General features: G+C 36.0%; 2 protein-coding genes across 69 annotated transcripts in view; both read right to left on the bottom strand.

The window, feature by feature from the left end:
- Positions 1-9,172, bottom strand: part of lmf2a (lipase maturation factor 2a) — a 35,072-nt gene extending 25,900 nt beyond the window's left edge. For 18 of the 19 annotated variants that reach the window (XR_015514432.1, XR_015514433.1, XR_015514434.1 and 15 more), the window contains exons 1-4: positions 8,928-9,076; positions 6,737-6,990; positions 6,187-6,215; positions 3,148-3,338 (exon numbers count right to left, since the gene is read on the bottom strand). Coding sequence is in view for 5 of the 19 variants with exons in the window: in XM_087292611.1 (XP_087148737.1) it covers positions 3,148-3,338; positions 6,187-6,215; positions 6,737-6,990; positions 8,928-9,021 (568 nt within the window). In the remaining 14 variants the exon portion in view is untranslated. 19 annotated transcript variants of the gene reach the window in all.
- Positions 9,173-11,793: 2,621 nt separating this feature from the next.
- Positions 11,794-18,816, bottom strand: part of c2cd5 (C2 calcium dependent domain containing 5) — a 64,202-nt gene continuing 57,179 nt past the window's right edge. For all 50 annotated transcript variants that reach the window (NM_001351711.1, XM_087291697.1, XM_087291698.1 and 47 more), the window contains 3 exon segments: positions 11,794-12,808; positions 15,295-15,441; positions 18,465-18,658. In NM_001351711.1, the coding sequence (NP_001338640.1) occupies positions 12,686-12,808; positions 15,295-15,441; positions 18,465-18,658 (464 nt within the window). In that variant the 3' untranslated portion in view covers positions 11,794-12,685.

Raw genomic sequence — 18,816 nt, 5'->3', positions numbered from 1 at the left:
GCAAATTGAACCACCAAGTTATCCAGCACATTTTTATACAGCTGATGCCTTTCCAGCCGCAACCCATCTCTGGGAAACATCCACACACACATTCAAGGCTGATTTATACTTCTGCGTCAAACGCCGGCGTATGCTACGGCGCTGATGCATAGCCTTTCGCCGTGGCGTCGGCGTCACTGACGTGCACCTTTCAAAAAATGTAACTACACGTCGCAACGACGCGTAGCGCAAGCTCTGTGATTGGTCGGCTTGGTAGCACTGACGAGTCTGGGCGGGGCCGAGAGCCGCGTGAATGGTGGGAGCCTGATGGAGCGATTGTTTACAAGTGTGGAGTCCCGTGAAGGAGCTCCGGATGTAAAGTTTTGTTTTGTGTTTACCTCATAGTTAAAGTTGTTGCACGTCCGCCGGTTCCTGCCTCAAAATGAGCGAGTTTGAGCCACTTGTAAATCCCGGAAGTGTTCAGGAAAACAAAACAGCAGTAAAGAAACTCGACACAGAGGAACATTCACACCTCACTGCCAACTAGCGTTTCAGAAGTGTTAATGAAGACCAACAGAGACAGCGCGCAGAAGTATAAATGCACAGCTACGCGCGTTGCATGCACCGTGGGTTACGCCGGTCACTTGACGCAGAAGTATAAACCAGGCTTCACACACACACACACACACACACACACTATGGACAATTTAGCCTACCCAATTCACCTGTACCGCATGTCTTTGGACCGTGGGGGAAACCGGAGCACCCGGAGGAAACCCACGCGAACGCAGGGAGAACATGCAAACTCCACACAGAAACGCCAACTGAGCCGAGGATCGAACCAGCGACCTTCTTGCTGTGAGGCGACAGCACTACCTACTGCGCCACTGCGTCACCCACATGCACACAACAGCTTGCAATAATATAGCTGTATCCAGACTCAAAGGTTGCACTATTTGGAATTTACTGCATTTATGTTCTTCTCACAGAAACCACATGAGAGAGATGTCTGGATGCAGACCTGGTGCAGTGCAATCTGAGCTGCATCCAATGTTTTTTAATGTGCTCACCTAACCCCACCCCTAACCCTAACAGTGCTGTCACTCACTCCATTTGAGTGCATTGTGTCTGACATTGCATCTCTGAGTGATATAATCTCAGCTTGCATCTTAAAGGCTGCATCCAGATACTATTAGAAACCACACGCCTTCTCAACACATATCCTCATCCTCACAACTACATACATAATAAATATATGGATTCAGGCTTTCAGACATATGAACAGAGCAGCACTGTGGTGTTTAGATCTGGAACGAATGTGTTTTTAAACAAAGATAATGGGCTCTGTTTTAACAATACAACCGCATGGTCTAAAGTGCATGGTGCAGGTGCACTTAGAGCATATCCAAATCCACCTTTTCTATTTAAAAGAAAATATTTGAAAATAAACAAATGGATGGCGCACATGGAACATGGACTAAAAGGGTTGTCCTAATTCTCCTAATAAGACATTGGTGTGTTTTGGGTAAAACATGCATTAAACCAATCAGAGTCTCATGTCCTATTCCATTTCAGAGCAAGTTACGTTCATGTTTATGGCAGATTGGCTATTTACATGGCAGAATTTGTAAGCAGGAAAAGTGAACTCTTCATTAGCGAGGAAACAGATTGCAATTAGTCAATATCGTTCATCATTACTGCAAAGATGCATTGAGCTAATAATGACTATCCACACATGATGACAGTTTTATATTTATGTGAACAATAATAATCTTTTACATTTTAATCCTTCAGATTTTCATATTTAAAGAGGTTTGTGTGCTGCTGTGCATCCCTGTGTGTGTAATAAGCAATGTGTATGCACATTATGGACTCGCCTACAGGGGCATATCACTAACACACTCCTTAACTAACAAAAATAAATAAAAATAAAAAAAAAACGCAGCCATTGACGTTAGAGATGCTTTTAGTTGATCAATGGTACAGTTTATTCCAGTTGCCTCAAAATAACAAGGTGCCAACAATGCGCCTTGACACATTTTCCTTTTTATCGGCTTTCCATGGGCACACATGTATTTGCCATTTAAACATGGCAAAGGACATGAAAATGATACTCAGCAAAAAAAAAACTTGGGTCGCATCAGGCAGATTGCAGATTACAATGAAATAGAATTTCTGCTTACATTTGGTCCTCAGTTTGCATTACTTAATGAAGTGACAATGTATAGACGTGTCTACTGGTGCTTTTAACGTCTTATTTCCAGAGTTTACACTTCGATATACTTGGCGTTAATAGCAGGTTTGGCATGCTAAGATAACTAAGCCTAAGGCTCCCGCCTGGTCAATAACCTTATAAAGAGGGTCCGAGATGAGGTAGTCTCAAAATCTCCTCTTAGGGTGCTTTCACACCTGCCTTACTTAGTTCGATTGAATCACACTAGAGTTCGTTTTCCCTTTAGGTGCGGTTCGTTTGGGCAGGTGAGAATGCAGCAATTGCTCTTGAGCGCGCACCAAAAGCGGACCAAATAAGCGTACCGAGACCTGCTTGAAGAGGTGGTCTCGGTACGCTTTCAAACGAACCCTGGAGCAGTTCGTTTGTGGTGAAAATATGATCCGTACTAAAACAGGTCCAACCGCAAAAAGTACTCTGCCTTTTGGACTAATCCAGCTGCCGTAGGCAGATGGGCTGTGCATTATGGGATATGGAGGAAAAATATTTGTTGACAGCACTTTACCAACAGAGAGAGAGAGAGGGGAAAACATTACCTGATGGATCATTGGTATTATTTACAACAATATATGCAACAATATATCATTTAATGCCCTTGGTCCGGACCAAATGAAGCGAACTACAGATGTGAAAGCACCCTTAGAAAAGGGAGGACAAGGAGGAGATGGGGGGGTTCTTCCAAAACAAAGATAAGGCAGTAGAGTAAAATTGGTCTATTTATTGTAAGCTTGGATCAATCTGATTGGATTATTACTGATTATGGATGAGAATCCAGCTGTGCTCAATAATACCATGTGCACCTCCCGAAATTAGTTTATAAAACTTCACTTATTTATCAGTGCCAGGTCTAAATGAGCAAGTGCATCAGCCCAAAAAACACACTTATCAAATTAATAATTATCATTTCCCCCCAAAAATCTAGACTAGTCTTTCTTTACCTGTCAGACCCCACCAGGTGGGACAGCGGCTAGTCAGTTTGACCACACCAGACGCAAACATCAGCCGAAACAGCAGCCAGCGCAGCAGCCAGAACGTCACATTATCATACAGACGCACCTTTGAAGACCAGGGCATTTTCATTGGAGCGATGAGAATGGCCAAGAAGCCGGTCTCTAACAACAGGTTATCCCTGAGGACAAGAGCAGCCAAAAATTAAACAAATGTGATGCATTGATCTTGATGTTTAATTGCCAACTTAAATTGCAGAATTTTACCACGCAAATTGCCAGAGCCTAAATTGAATATCTTTCTAAGGGGTCTGAGGGGGGTTTGGGGCATTTGTGTTTCTTATAAAATTTGGGTATAAATTTGTACTTCTTATTAATATATCAAAGTCTGATGACACTGTATTTAGCAACTGTGCTACAATAACATGAACAAAGCAGCTTATACAGTTGAAGTCAGAATTATTAGCCCTCCTGTAATTATTAGCCCCCCTGTATATTTTTCCCCTAATTTCTGTTTGACGGAAATATTATTTTTTCAATCCTAAACATAATAGTTTTTATAACTCATTTTTAATAACTGATTTCTTTTATCTTAGCCATGATGACAGTACATAATTTGACTAGATATTTTTCAAGACACTTCTATACAGTTTAACCATTTAAACCCCAGTGCTATTTTGGGATTTCCGCCTGGATTTTGCCTACCCAAATTTAAAAGCTTCCCAAATCCACATGCAGATGTGTAAATGCAAAAATTTTGTATAATTTTAAAGAAAACATTTAAAAAAAATTTAAACCCTATAGAAAGTGTTTAAAATATCTGTATATGTCGTCTGTGTTATAATAAACACCTAAAAAAAAAACATTTTTTTGTATTTTTTTTTTATAAACTCAAATTTGAAAGTGTACCTTTTAGGTTCTGTGTGGTCTAGTGTGCTGTAATTAATTTTGGTGGTTCCTGCACAGGTCTGTAATCATAGAAAAAAGAAAAAGGTCTCCACCATAATCTATGCAAAAGTTATTGTATTCTAACTGATGAGAGGTGCTGTACAAGCCACAAGGATTGTTTTCATATTTCACTATAGTTATGTTTGATCAAACACAATTCACTGTGTTTGGACCACATCAGACATATAAAAGGATTACTTATGCACATCACCTCAAAAACAGAGGGGAAATGGTCCTCAAGCGCACAGCATAAAGTAAGAGATGACAGCTGTCTGTGCTATCTGGGGCTGCTTAGTGATCATAAATGTATTGTTTTCACTTCTGCGCCATGGAAACACCGCGATTCCTTCAACAACTGTTTGATATGTGAATATAATTCAGTAAAAAGAACGCTAGAACCATATGAGCACCGGCAAGAGCTTTCATTTGAGCTATAACTTGTACATGTGTCATATGAAAAATATGAAATAGAACCAATGTTCAATACCCAGCTTGGTTATCCAAAATACTGTGTATTTAAGTGTAAATTACTTTTGTACAGTGGAATAAAAACCAAAGTGATGCATATGTGCATAAAATATAGCTTCAACACTTTCAAATGAAACCACTTAAGGGAGTCTCGAAAGTAGATGATGTCGAGGACCCGGTAAGTTTAAGAGGTTAAAGTGACATTTAAAGACTTAACTAAGTTATTAGGTAAGTTAGGGTAATTAGGCAAGTCATTGTATAATGATGGTCTGTTCTGTAGGCAATCAAAAAAAATATTGCTGAAGGGGGCTAAAAATATTGACCTGAAAATGTTTTTGTATTTTTTTCATTTTTATTTAAATCTGCTTTTATACTAGCCAAAATAAAGCAAATAAGACTTTCTCCAGAAGAAAAAATATTATAGGAAATACTGTGAAAAATTCCTTGCTCTGTAAAACATCATTTGGGAAATATTTGGGGGGAAAAAAACACATGAGGGCGAATCATTCTGACTTAAATTGTTTGTATACTGTTTTTTCAGTATGTAAAATATTTTAGGAAAAATAGATTTTTTTTTTAATTCTAAAAATCTCAAAATATAAAATAAAAACAATGATTTGACTTTAGGTTTGCAAAAAAAAAATAATAATAATTTTAAACAGCTCATATTACATAATTTATATTGATGTGTGTGTGTGAGTGTGTGTGTGTGTGTGTGTGTGTGTGTGTGTATTGTATATTGGTGTCTTTTGTATATTGTATATTGTGTGTATATTGTATATTGGTGTGGTTTGCAAAAAAAAAAAAAAAAAAAAAAAAACAGCAGACAGGCTGAATAACAATGCAAATGCACTCTTTGCCAGCAGGAGGCTTTTAAAAAAAAACTGAAGAAATAACAGTTTCCTTAGTTTCCTTAGTTACTGATGTTGACAAATCAGCCCAGCTATTATTTAATATCATTATATGGAGGTAATCTTAAAATAACATTGTCTGTACTACATTTCCCTAAAGAAAACGGGTTCCCTTTATAGATACTTCAAATTAACCAGTGCACAAGTATACTGAATAAAACCAATGTATAGTATCATTCAGTATAAATGTTTACTTAGGAATTGCATAGACCAGGGGTCACCAATCTCGGTCCTGGAGGGCCGGTGTCCCTGCAGGTTTTAGCTCCAACTTGCCTCAACACACCTGCCTGGATGCTTCAAGTATACCTTGTGAGACCTTGATTAGCTTGTTCAGGTGTGTTTGATTAGGGTTGGAGCTAAAATCTGCAGGACACCGGCCCTCCAGGAACAAGTTTGGTGACCACTGGCATAGACAATTTCACACAGCCAAATGGTGCTTGTCAATGTCTGACATGTATTGTAATCGTGGCTTCTGGTGCGGTGAAATCATTTCACTTGTTATGAAAGCAGATTAACACAGATGAGTGAAGACTGTAAATAACACTAAGTGTCCACCCAAGGTCGAGATTGTTTTGTTGCCACGGTTGTGAATCAGTTAAACCAAACCAAAGACTGTTATGTAACAGATGCAATTTAGGGAACAAGAACATTTGCGAATGAGTGCAACATCAGTAACACACACTGACAGGAAAAAACTACTCACCACTGAAAGTATAAGAAGACCTGGCCCACCTGCAGAAACAACAAGCACAGCACATTTCAGTACATTATACTCCATCTCCTAAAATATTATTTGTTCTCTTGGTAAGTAAAGTTTGCTTTTTAAAGTAGTGAATAATCAAGATGTCATCTGCTGACACCTGCTGCTGCAAGTATTGTAATGCAATTTATTATATAAAATCAGATTTATATATATTTACCTATTTAAAGATGAAATCTAAAATGTTTTTAAATTCACAAAACAAACAAACAAATAAATAAATAAATGTGTGTGTGTGTGTGTAAAAGTAGTAAGCGTAAAAATGTCATTACAATGGAAGTCAATGGGGCAAAAACAGCTACCGACAAAACGAAAGAGTAGTCAATTTTAACAATACACAAGGGGTAACAACAATATTGCATATTTTCCCAGTATCGTGTAGCCCTAGCCTACGCAATCATAACCTCTCTAAAAAAATAAAAATAAATGAATAAAAAGCCCACAGTGACAGGAGTGGTGACAGTGCTGTGCTGTATGTTAGATGAGAGTGTACCTGGTAGAGTGACAGGTAAAGTGTCCAGAGCAGCAGGAAGACTCTGCAGTCTCTGAGCACCGGCAGAGCCACCGTCATCAGGCTGAGCAGAGTCCCGATCAGACTGAGCAGCTCCATACACTGCTGAGAGTCCAAACCCAGGCGAGGAGCAAACCACAGCAGCGTGGGGGAATCCTTCAGCTGCTCCACAACACTCTTACCGGACACCCGCATCCGCCAGCGCACTGGCAGGACACCGTCATTCCCATATAGACCTGCACACACATACAAAAACACTCAAACAGGGTTTCTGCAGGTTTCATATTCATCAAATGAAATAAACTGCTGTACAAATGCATCAGATTATTATTATTATTTTGTCATGAATCTGTTAATCAACCTCGGTCTGGCTCAAAACTACAAAATTGCTTAGAAAAATCACAGCATTTTAAGTCTGTAATTTCCAAGTTCACAAATGAGGTTACTGATTTGGTGAGAAAAAAAAACACACAAAATGACGTATTTTCAATATAAAAAGTGATTGTAGACTGGATTTTGTTTTACGATTAGAAACATTGCAACACTAGAAACATTGGCTTTGATGCATTGTTAAATTTTCTTTGTTTTCTCCCCAATTTACTGTTGGTGGCTGTTTTTGCCATATTGACTTCATATTTAGGATGTTTGAGAACATTTAAAGATTATTATGAATGAACACGAATGTGCCACATCTAAAAAAAAAAAAAATTAGTTTCTGTTTTTTTAGACGCATATTTTGAGTAATGTGCCTAAACAAGCAAACTCTAGTTGCATATACACACGTACACGTTTCTTTTAAAATGATCTTTAATAGGTGTAAAAAATATAAACTAAATCTATGCATGTCCAGATCAGTGTCGTCCTTTCTCCAGAAGAAAAAAATATTATAGGAAATACTGTAAAATAAAAATAAAAATCATTGCTCTGTTTATTTTAATATTTAATACTGATAGTTCTGACTTCAACTGTGTGTGTATGCATGTATGTATGTATGTATGTATGTATGTGTGTGTGTATGTATGTATGTATGTATGTATGTATGTATATATATATATATATATATATATATATATATATATATATGTATATATATATATATATATATGTATATATATATATATATATATATAATTAAGTAATTTTATCAGATCTTTAAAGAACAAAATCTCAAATCTATACCAAATTTAAAGAAAATGAGAATTGTCAAGTGGTCTCTTATTTTGCCCAAAGCTGTATATGGCATACACAATAGCAACAGTAACACCTATAAGCACGTGCATATATGCATGGTGGCTGTTTTTGCCATATTGACTACCATTCCACTTTGTTTTAATATACTCCATGTAGTTCTGAGAGCTGAGATAAAAAAAAATGCATCAAAGGTAATGTTGTTTCACATGTCTAAGACTTTGATAAAAAGTTTTTTAAAAATCCAGTCCACAATAACTTTATATATTGAAAATACCTCATTGTGCGTGTTTTCCACCAAATCAGTGACATAATTTGTGAACTTGGCAATTAAAATCCTGTAATATACTAAGCAATTGAGAAGTTTTGATCAGGATTGAGGTTGATTAACAGATTTATGCAAAATAATCTGTAAAAAACTATCTGACACATTTTCATAGCAGATTAATTCAGTGGATGTTTTCATCCTGAACATAACAAAAGGCTAGTCAATTTGCCCAGAGTGTATTGTTTAGTTTTTTTAAAAAACATTCAAAGCATTTTTTTCAAAATGCACAAATAAATTTTTCAAAATGCGCAAATTATGGGCAAATTAAGACTCAAAAACCCCACAGAGTGGATGAAAACATCCCCAATGGTAAGTTACACAAAGGTTAAAGATAGATGCAATGGGAATGCTCAGATATTTACTATACCATTTCTCAAATTTTTGTTTGGATGTTTCGAAACAGGCTTTAGCATGTTATTATTTATATTGCCCAAACAGTTCAGCATGCAACGTGGGTAACTTTCAAATATGTTCATAACTACAGTAGATATCTATAGCACTGCATCACCACACTGCAGAAGTAACGCAATAAACAGGACACTTATTCACATATAAGAACTTGAAATTAAAATTAAGGTCTAAAAGGTTTCTACAGCATGTTGCACAGTTAAACTTCATGTTAGTTCAGGAGATAAACTAAATAAATCACAAACTCACCTGGAATCTGCACGTAAATAGACGCGAAGGCAAACATGTAAATAACAGACAGACACCATAAGAACATGTGCCTCGGCAGACTTATATCGCCCATTGTTTGTGCAGTAACAAGAAAACTCCGGAAGGAAACAGATATGGAAAACTCTCTCGTCAAGATGGAGAATCAGGGAGTTTTTGAGCGCACAGGAATGACTGACTGACCGAGCGACACGTCTGACGTGCAGAGACACAGACGCGCGAAATGTTTTGCAAACGAATCCTACTATGGCGAAGATTTGGCTCATGAATATTAATGACGTTGCGCTAGGAAGTCAAAGCGATTGGCTGAATGGTGCACATTAGCGATGAGACGTTAAGTTGGAGGCGGCGACTAGCGGATTAGTAACTCATAAATATCCATGAAAATATGTATTACGTAAACAGACGCTTGCAGTAAAAAAACCCCGATTTCACTACAGATGTTTGAAAGTGCAAGTGGGAGTTATAAAAGAGCAATACACACAACCTGACAAAAGTCTTGCCGTCTATCCAAGTTTTAGGAACAACAAAACACTCAACTTCTAGTTGATCAGTTGATATCAGAAGTGGCTCATTTGAAAGGCTAAGGCCCCTATATTACGCTTATTTTACCAAAATAAAACATGATCATGCCTTGATTTTTAATGATTTAATTAGGACAGTAAGGTCTGACTAATATTGTGTATGACTCCCATGATCTGGAGGACTGCAAAGATTAACAAAGTCATCTGGAATGGCACAGAAAGCACTTCTGCGGGACTCTCAGAGTTCATCAAGACTCTTTAGATTCATCTTCAATGCCTCCTCCTACATCTTACCCCAGACATGCTCAATAATGTTCATGTCTGGTGACTGGGCTGGCCAATCCTGTAGCACCTTGAGCTTCTTTGCTTTCAGGAACTTCGATTTGGAGGCTGAAGTATGAGTAGGAGCGCTATCCTGCTGAAGAATTTGCCCTCTCCTGTGGTTTGTAATGTAATGGGCAGCACAAATGTCTTGATACCTGTCTGTTGATGCAGTCATCCACTCTGCAGATCTCTTGCACGCCCCCTTACTGAATGTAACCCCAAACCATGATTTTTCCTTCAGCAAACTTGACTTGATTTATCTGAGAATCTTGGCTCCATGCAGGTTCCAATAGGTTTTCTGCAGTATTTGTGATGATTGGGATGCAGCTCAACAGATGATTCATCAGAAAAATCGATCTTCTAGAAGTCAGATTATTATATATTGCTGTTACAACTGGAATCAACGAGGTAGTGTATATTAATTAGGTTACGTATGTAACTGGATGATCTTGAAATATTGGCAGGAAAAAATAAATTAACATGACCTTAATTAAAACTTACGGGTTAAACCTTCGCCATAGTACGAACTATGAATTTCAGTCATCCTCACACAATAAATATCTTTAAGCAAAATTTGGTTCGTTTTGCTTTCATCTTGATTAAACATGCTCACTTAAATAAACAGTTTTATACTATATATACATATATTGCAATTGTACATTTATTGTATGTATTTAGTTTCACAATTATTCACGTGTACAAACAGTAAAACAAATGTACAACCACTTGCTGTTGGTCTATTCGTGCACCAAAATAAATATTAAACATGTAAAATAAATAAAAAAAATAATTATAATATTCATTCATTTATTTTCCTTCGGATTAGTATTTTTGCAGCACTGTAAAATACAAGCTTACACAAAACTTTGCAAAGGGTCTCGCTATATTGGTGAAAACAATTTTTTTGGATGGCAATGTTGACATTTGGGAGACACTATTATACTTGCATTACATTGCAATTAGGGTTAAACTGTTTTTCAAATTAGTTTAACTGTACATAGTTAAACAAGTGCAAAGCTGAAATATCGCATAAAAGATTTGAGAATAAAGCTGCGTTTCCATACAATGACAACAATCAAAGGAAACAAAAGTCACCTCCTGATAAAGTGACGCCAGATATCAAAAAGAAAAATGAAATCGGAAAAGCCACTGTGAGCCTTTTTTTCTATAAAAAATTACTTGGACCTCAGAAGATAAAATGCAATAAAATATAAATATAATAAATTATAATATAATAAAACAATAAAAATAAAATAAAAAATATAATACAATATAATAAAATAAAATATAAAATAATATAATATAATATAATAGAGTGTAATAAAATATAATAAAATAAAATATTTGAGTAGAATAAAATATAATAGAGTAGAATAAAACATAACATAATATAAAAAATATAATATAATATGAAAAATAAAATAATATATAAAATATAATTTAATAAAATGAAATATATTATAATGGAGTAGAATTAAATATAATATAAAAAATAAATCAAATATTATGTAATATAATTAAATATAAAATCATAAAATAAAATATAATAAAATAAAACATATAAAACAATATAATAAAATATAATAGAGTAGAATAAAATATAAAAAATATATATAATACATAATATAATTTAATATAAAGAAATATAATATAATAGAGTAGAATATAATATAATATATAATATAATACAATAGAAATATAATATAATATATAATATAATAAAATAAAATAGAATCTAATATAATAAATTAAAATATATTGTATTATATTTTATTATATTATAATATATAATATTTTTAATTCTATTCTATTCTAATAAGATAAGAACAGAATAAGAACAGAATAGAATAAAATAGAATAAACTAAAATGAAACATATGCTTTTAAAGTCATTTGATACTGGAAAAAATAAAGTCCTCATTATTGCATATAAAAAAATTCACAATTTTAGGATCAGAAAAACATAATTAAAATGATTACACATAATAACAACTAAACACATCAGAGCCATAATAGTTTTATTCAGTTATATCTTAATAATGTGCAATTTTGATTTGTCCTCAGGCATAAACATTTACAAAATCATAGCAATAAAAGTAAGTCAACACAGGAGCAGAGCAGCTCACCTCGTATCCAGACCTGTCTAATCTGTACATTCAAGTGTCAGTCCACGATGAGCCCATCTCCACCACTAAAAACACCTTATATCTCAATCATTAACTGCCATTGCACATGCAAGACAACCAGACCGGCCTCACAAAAGCCCGATCCACACATTTGGATTAAAAGAAAGAACATAATAATAAAGCATACATTGTGGCACATGAAAGCAAACAAATGTTTCCAGCATTCGACATGATTTAAAAGAGATCAGTAGGACATGACAGGAAGCGTTTAACTCATTTAAAAATCCTGAACTGGATGTCAATGCGAGTGCATCAGTAGTTTATTCCTGTATTTAAATATAAAACATGGCCTTTTAGAGAGTCGCTTGAACGTTAATACACTCTCTGTGAAGTTTTCAGACCTTTTGTTAATTGTGTAGCTGCCTCCAGCACATTTGGACAACATGGAATGTGAACAACATCTGAAACATGGCAGACGACGGAGGGATTTAAAACATTATTTTGAGATAAAAGTGACTAAAAAAATTACACTTTGGCAAACTAACCAATCAGGAGTCTAGAATTTTGCTCGTTTTTTTGAAGATTTGATTGGTAGTTTTAGGCATGACGCCACATTAAATGGCTGAAGATGGCATGGTTTATGTTAAGACTCATTAACTTGAGATTACGTTTCTTGAGTGTATGTATGTGTGTGTGTGTGTGTGTGTGTGTGTGTGTGTGTGTGTGTGTGTGTGTGTATGTGTGTGTGTGTGTGTGTGTGTGTGTTTTCACGTTCCTTCCCCACCATTGGAGGTGTGTGTGGTTGACTGTGGTTGTACCGAAGCAGCCTCAAGTTCAGACTCTCTGACGAAGATGACAGCGTCCCCGCTGACGTTGATTAGACACTGCGCCTGAAAAAAAATGAGTCATCAGTCCATCAGTCCAACGTCATTAGGGCCGTCTCCATAACCTCAAATTTGCAATCCATAAAGAATGGGAATCCACGTCATGCCATGTTTTCGAACATGCTCAGAGGAGTCAATTGTACGCCTGCAGCTGGTTTAAAATGCATCTGCTAGGCTTTTAACTGGGGGAAAATTTCTAGCATCTCATCATCTCTTCACCATCTCTTAGCTCAGTCTAATTTAGGATTCAATACAAGTTATTGCTACTTGTTTTTGAAGGTTTGAATGGTCTGGCACCTATTTACATCGGTGAGCTTCTTCACTGGCATACTTCATTGAGGCCAATCAGGTCAGAAAACAAGTTTCAGCTTTTTCTATCACAGCCCCCTGTCTGTGGAACGGTCTGCCTTTACATATTAGGTCATGTTCCTCCCTTGGTGCTTTTAAGTCTCATTTAAAAAAAATCACCTTCTGTCTCTTGCTTTTTGATTGCAAATAATGAATTTTAATCCGTTTCATATATTTTGCTTACATATATAAGTATAGGTTTTTTTATGCTGGTCTTTTTGTAAAGCACTTTGGTCAACATCTGTTGTTTTTATATGTGCTCTAAAAATAAAGCAAGCAAACAATGTAAACCAATGCAAATCGCCACAGAAAAAGCAGACTGTTTTAAAGTAAAATCTTTTGAAAAATAACTTACAAACAACATAAATTAATGTGTGGATATATTTATATTTAAAAAGGTCTTTTTGTGTCTGAGAAGCTGAAAATATTCAGTCATTCAATATTATTCTGAGCACAGATGCAGAGAAGCGAAGCAAATAATAAAAGGAAAGCGTATCTGTAAGTGACAGGAAATCAACAAGCTGCAGCAAAGAAAGTTTAAATTTTTAAAACATTTCATCTTTATGTATAGTAAGTGCTTACAGTTTATTGCAAATCAGGAGATATACAGCGGGGAAAAAAATTATTGAACATGTTATCATTTTTCTCAGAAAACACATTTCTGATGCTGCTGTCGACTTGAAATTTACCCGGATGTTGGTGACAATCAAATAAACCCATACTGTATATGCAAAGAAAACAAAACTAATTAAGTTTACAAATTCATTTATGTGTAATAAAATGTAACGACACAGAAAAAAAGTATTGAACACATGAAGGCAGTGAAAGCCCAGCCAGCAGCTGAAATCTCTCAGTAGTTCTTCAGCAAACCTCTGCACTTCATCAGTGTAAATTAATATCAGCTGCTTCAGTCCAACATACACATTATTAGGAGGATGGAGATTAATTCAGAGTGGACATTTCAGCAAGACAAAAAAACAGCCAGGGAAACTCTCAAATGCTTTCAGAGAAAGAAACTCAAGCTGCAGAATGGCCCGGCCAATCACCTGACTCAAATCCAATATAGAATATAAATTAAAGCTCAGATTTGTTAGACGAGACCCACATAACCATCAAGATTTGTACACTCTGTTGAAGTCTGTGAAAAACTCACACCTGAGTAATGCATGTGCCTTCATTCTCCTAATGAGAGGCGTCTTTAAGCTGCCATCACTAATAAAGCCTTTTATATGAAGTATTAAATACATTCAGTAGTTCAGGACTTTCTTATGACACAAAACTCATTATTCAGATTTAGTTTGTTTTGTTTTATTTTTATGTTTGTGTTGTTTGGGTTTTTACCAAAATCCACTTCAATTCCATGTCAACAGCTCTTATAAAAATATTACTCCCTGGACAAAACGTGACAAGTTTAATACTTATTTTCCTTGCTGTATTTTTATATTTATATTTATATATGTATATCCAGGTTCCAGGTTCCTATAGTAATTACCTTTTCTGATGACAAGCCTTTTTTGTACACCATCAATGTGCAGTGAATGTTAAATAAAACACTCTTGTTATCATTATTAATTTAATTGTGATTTTTCGCATCAAGGCAATTTTTATTTGTAACAGTTAATAGTTTGTCATGGTTAGCGCTTTGGGTTTTAGAAAAAAGCATTCTTGATAAAATGTATTATTATTATTATTTGGTGTATTAAGATTGAAGCAATAGCAGACGGTCAAGTCCCAAGCCAAAAGTTATGCCACTAGTTTAGCAAAATTTGGCCTTTCAATCAAACGAAAAAACAACTTAGATCAAATATGGATAATCTCTAATAAGTTGAAACTTAATAAAAATTGCAAAATGAAAACATAAATGCTTATTTTGATAGGCTAATCAAAAATACCATTTAATTTCAATTGTTCAGTATTTAACAATAGGCTAAATAATTTTTTTATAACACTCACTGTCATTTAAAGTATGTGATGCATAATTCCACACCAGAGCTGTAAATGCAGTGTGTAAATGCAGGAGTGTTTGGTGGCAATACCACACATCGCACTATTGAACCCTCCAGATGAACCGCAAGTTAAATCTCCTCACCACTGTAGCCCTAAATGTACCAGAGCTGATCGGCTGAGTGTGTGCTTGTGCTCACCTGGTTCTTGTTGGGATTCTCCATGAACACACACTCCTTCATGCTGTAGGAAACCACAGCATTTCCTCCAAGAGCAGCGACGTGAGCGCGGACCATCGCAAACACTTCAGCAATGAACGAATGCAGAAAACCGCTCACACCTCCCTCCTATAACACAATTTGCAAGAACGTCATTAATACTTATGATAACAGTGATAAATAAAATGACAAATACTAAATACTATGAATATCCTTGATAATAATAATAATAATGACAAAAATAATATAAGATTGTATTTCATTTTTATATTCTTGTGCAATATTTATGTTTTTAACCACAATTACTGTAAAACTATATTGTTTTCAGAACAATAAGATATAAAAGTATAACATTTCACTATCATTAATGTTGATAACTGCAATTAATTACAACATGAATAATATAACAATAATAATGTTGTGTAAATTACTGAGCATTCAATTTAAAAATATATATTTGCTAAATAGCAAGAGTAAAAATAGTCAATTTTAATCGCTATAAATGTAAATAATTAATGCTATTAACTTTGTTATATTTATAATTTATTTTCTGTTATTATAACACTATTATCATAAAACAATAAGTATAGAAAGAAATTAAATATTTAATATCAACGTAATAATAATAACCGGTCACTATTATTACTGTTAATGTCAATAAGGGGCGATACGGTGGTGCAGTCAGTAGCAATGTCGCCTGACAGCAAGAAGGATGCTGGTTTAAGCCTCGGCTGGGTCAGTTGGCCTTTCTGTGTGGAGTTTGCATGTTCTCCCCGTGTAGGTGTGGGTTTCCTCCGGGTGCTCCGATTTCCCCCACAAGTCCAAAGACATACGGTACAGGTGAATTGGGTAAGCTATATTGTCCACAGTGTATGTGTGAGAACAGGCGTTTGTGGGTGTTTCCCTTTGATGAGTGGCAGCTGCAAGAGCATCCGCTGTGTAAAACATATGCTGGATAAGTTGGCGGTTCATTCCACTGTGGTGACCTCAGATTAATAAAGGGATTAAGCCGAAAAGAAAATAAATGAATACAAGATACAAGATGTGGAGCACCTGAAACAGACACTGGAAGCCTGTGCTGGCATTTCTCCTGCGGTGTTGCTATCAGTGTGAAAGAGTGGGAGAAGAGGGTTGCATTGACAATCCAACACAATGGGCAGCACATTGAACACATTTTATAAGTGGTCAGAAACTTGTAAATAACTCAGTTACGTTAAAATCAAGGGCACCATAGTTTTTCTGGTGAAATTCCCAATAAGTTTGATGTGTCACTTGACCCTCTTCCTATAGACCAATTACCATGTTTGTAAACATTCAGGATGCGCGCGCAGGGAGGTGGCAGAAAGCAACCGGGAGCGCTAGCATTTACAGCGAGAGGATGACATCAGATGCGGTGCAGAGTTTGTTGTTGTCTTAGAAATAAGATATATTACTTACATATTATATATATTATTTACATAATGCTTACAGCATATTATAACAGCTCGTCACCCAGTGACAAGCACAGTGATTCAGCAAAATTAACGTTAAAGTGAGCGGCGTTCATCTGACAGCTCCATTTGCGATAGCTCCCTCCCAATGAATATTGGATAAGACGAAGTGACCAAGTATTTAGCCCGAAATATACAATCTCAATGAAGCTCCAAGTGATTTTACAAGAGAGAAGTTAAAGGTCTACAAGTCTTTGGATGCCAACAATGTTGTTCTTTGAGGTCATGTGCAAGAAATATTGCTCCATGATGACCAGATTCAAGAGCTAAACACCGAGATTCCGCCAAGCCAAACACAAGGAAACAAGACGGAGCTAACGATATACAAGCCCTGGGTAATTAATCACCAACACGCAAAACAACTGCATTCTGACAGTTAACTTCACCTGTACGGCAGGGTATGTGAACTTACACATAAAGGTAAAGTTGGTTTTATATTCGCACATTCAGACTTTCTTCTTAATAATATAATTTCATAAAAGTATTATTTGCAAACTCTAAATAGTGAAATCATATTAGCAACAGCCAATGACTAACAAAGTACAAAATTGTTCACAGTCAAATAAACAGTGTTAATGTTGTTTTCAAGTCACACTTGCAGGTTATTTCAGACCGAATATTCAAAGTGCTGTGGTAAACAATATAGGGAATGTGTCACAAATTGTCACTGAATGAATGTGAGAATATAAAACCAAGTTTACCTTAATAAACGTAACTTTCACGTTTCATTCTTAGCATTCAGTGTCAGCAGTTTAATTAACCATATGTAACTGTTTTTGCTGAAATAATTTCTGCAATCAAAAACGAGTGATGTGTATGATTCAGCATAGCGTGAACTGACCTGATATGACATGAGAACCGCAGAGTCCAGCATTTCTACTTAGCTCCTCACTTCATTCAGCTCCTATTTAGCCAAAGACGTCTGCAGTCGGTATTAAAGCAGTGTGTGGTGTATGGTAAAAGTTAAGTTTTCTATTTTTGGACTCGAATTCGGCATCCTACCGCAAAACATGACATCTTTCCCATTGTAGCCTGTCTGTTTTCTGCAACCGAGGACCCGTGTGACGTCATGTGTGACGTAGGTTGGTAATTGGTCTATTGAAAAAAACTAAAGTTGGATCCAAGATGGCCGACTTCAAAATGGCCACCACCCATCTTGAAAAGTTTGCCACCTCACATATACTAATGTGCCACAAACAGGACGTTAATATCACCAACCATTCCCATTTTATTAAGGTGCATCCATATAAATGGCCCACCCTGTATTAAAAAGCCAAAACATGCAGGCTTATGATTTGCAGCTTTGTTTGCTCCGACAAGTGCTACGGAGATCACACGGTGCATCAGTGATTTTATAGCGAAAATGTGAAGACGTTTTCAGACAAAAAAAAAAGTTGTTGTTCTGTTACAGAACCAGGTATTAGATTAATTATAATTAATGCACATTTTAATAATTCGCTTATTATTATTGATTATTTAGAATGTTCAAGCTTATCTCTCTTCTTAAGTGCAACACACTAATACTTACTCTCATTGAATCATGCTCAACGTGAGATTAATATCGTGAATCGTATCGCATCCTGAATCAGGTGAATCGTTACATCCCTATCAGCAAGTGAACAGTAGTAAACACAGTAAGACTGCTATGCTACAGTAAAGTACCTCTCTGAGTGACGTGGTCTCTCTAATGAAGAACATGTTGATGATGCCCAGGTATTTGATGATCTTGGCTCCGGGAATAAACGAGAGTGGTGTCATTTTGACCACGGCCACGGAAGTGCCCGAGTACGAGCGGTTGGAGCGCAGGGAGCGAGAGCGTCCTTCAGGCAGCGGACTGGCCTTTTCCATAGATGACGCTGTTGAGTTGAAGAGAGCAGGAGAAGAGAGAAAAGAAAGAAGGGGATGGAAAGATACCAGACATGGCCTTCAGAGGGCGCTGTACAAGACCAACGGATGAGACGAGACCAACAATGTGAACGAGAAAGAAGGGCGTGTGTGTGTGTGTGTGTGTTGC

Source organism: Danio rerio, chromosome 18 (assembly GCF_052040795.2).
Source record: "Danio rerio strain M-AB ecotype USA chromosome 18, GRCz13ab, whole genome shotgun sequence".
Lineage (NCBI taxonomy): Eukaryota > Metazoa > Chordata > Actinopteri > Cypriniformes > Danionidae > Danio > Danio rerio.
This window is presented reverse-complemented; position numbering and strand designations above follow the sequence as displayed.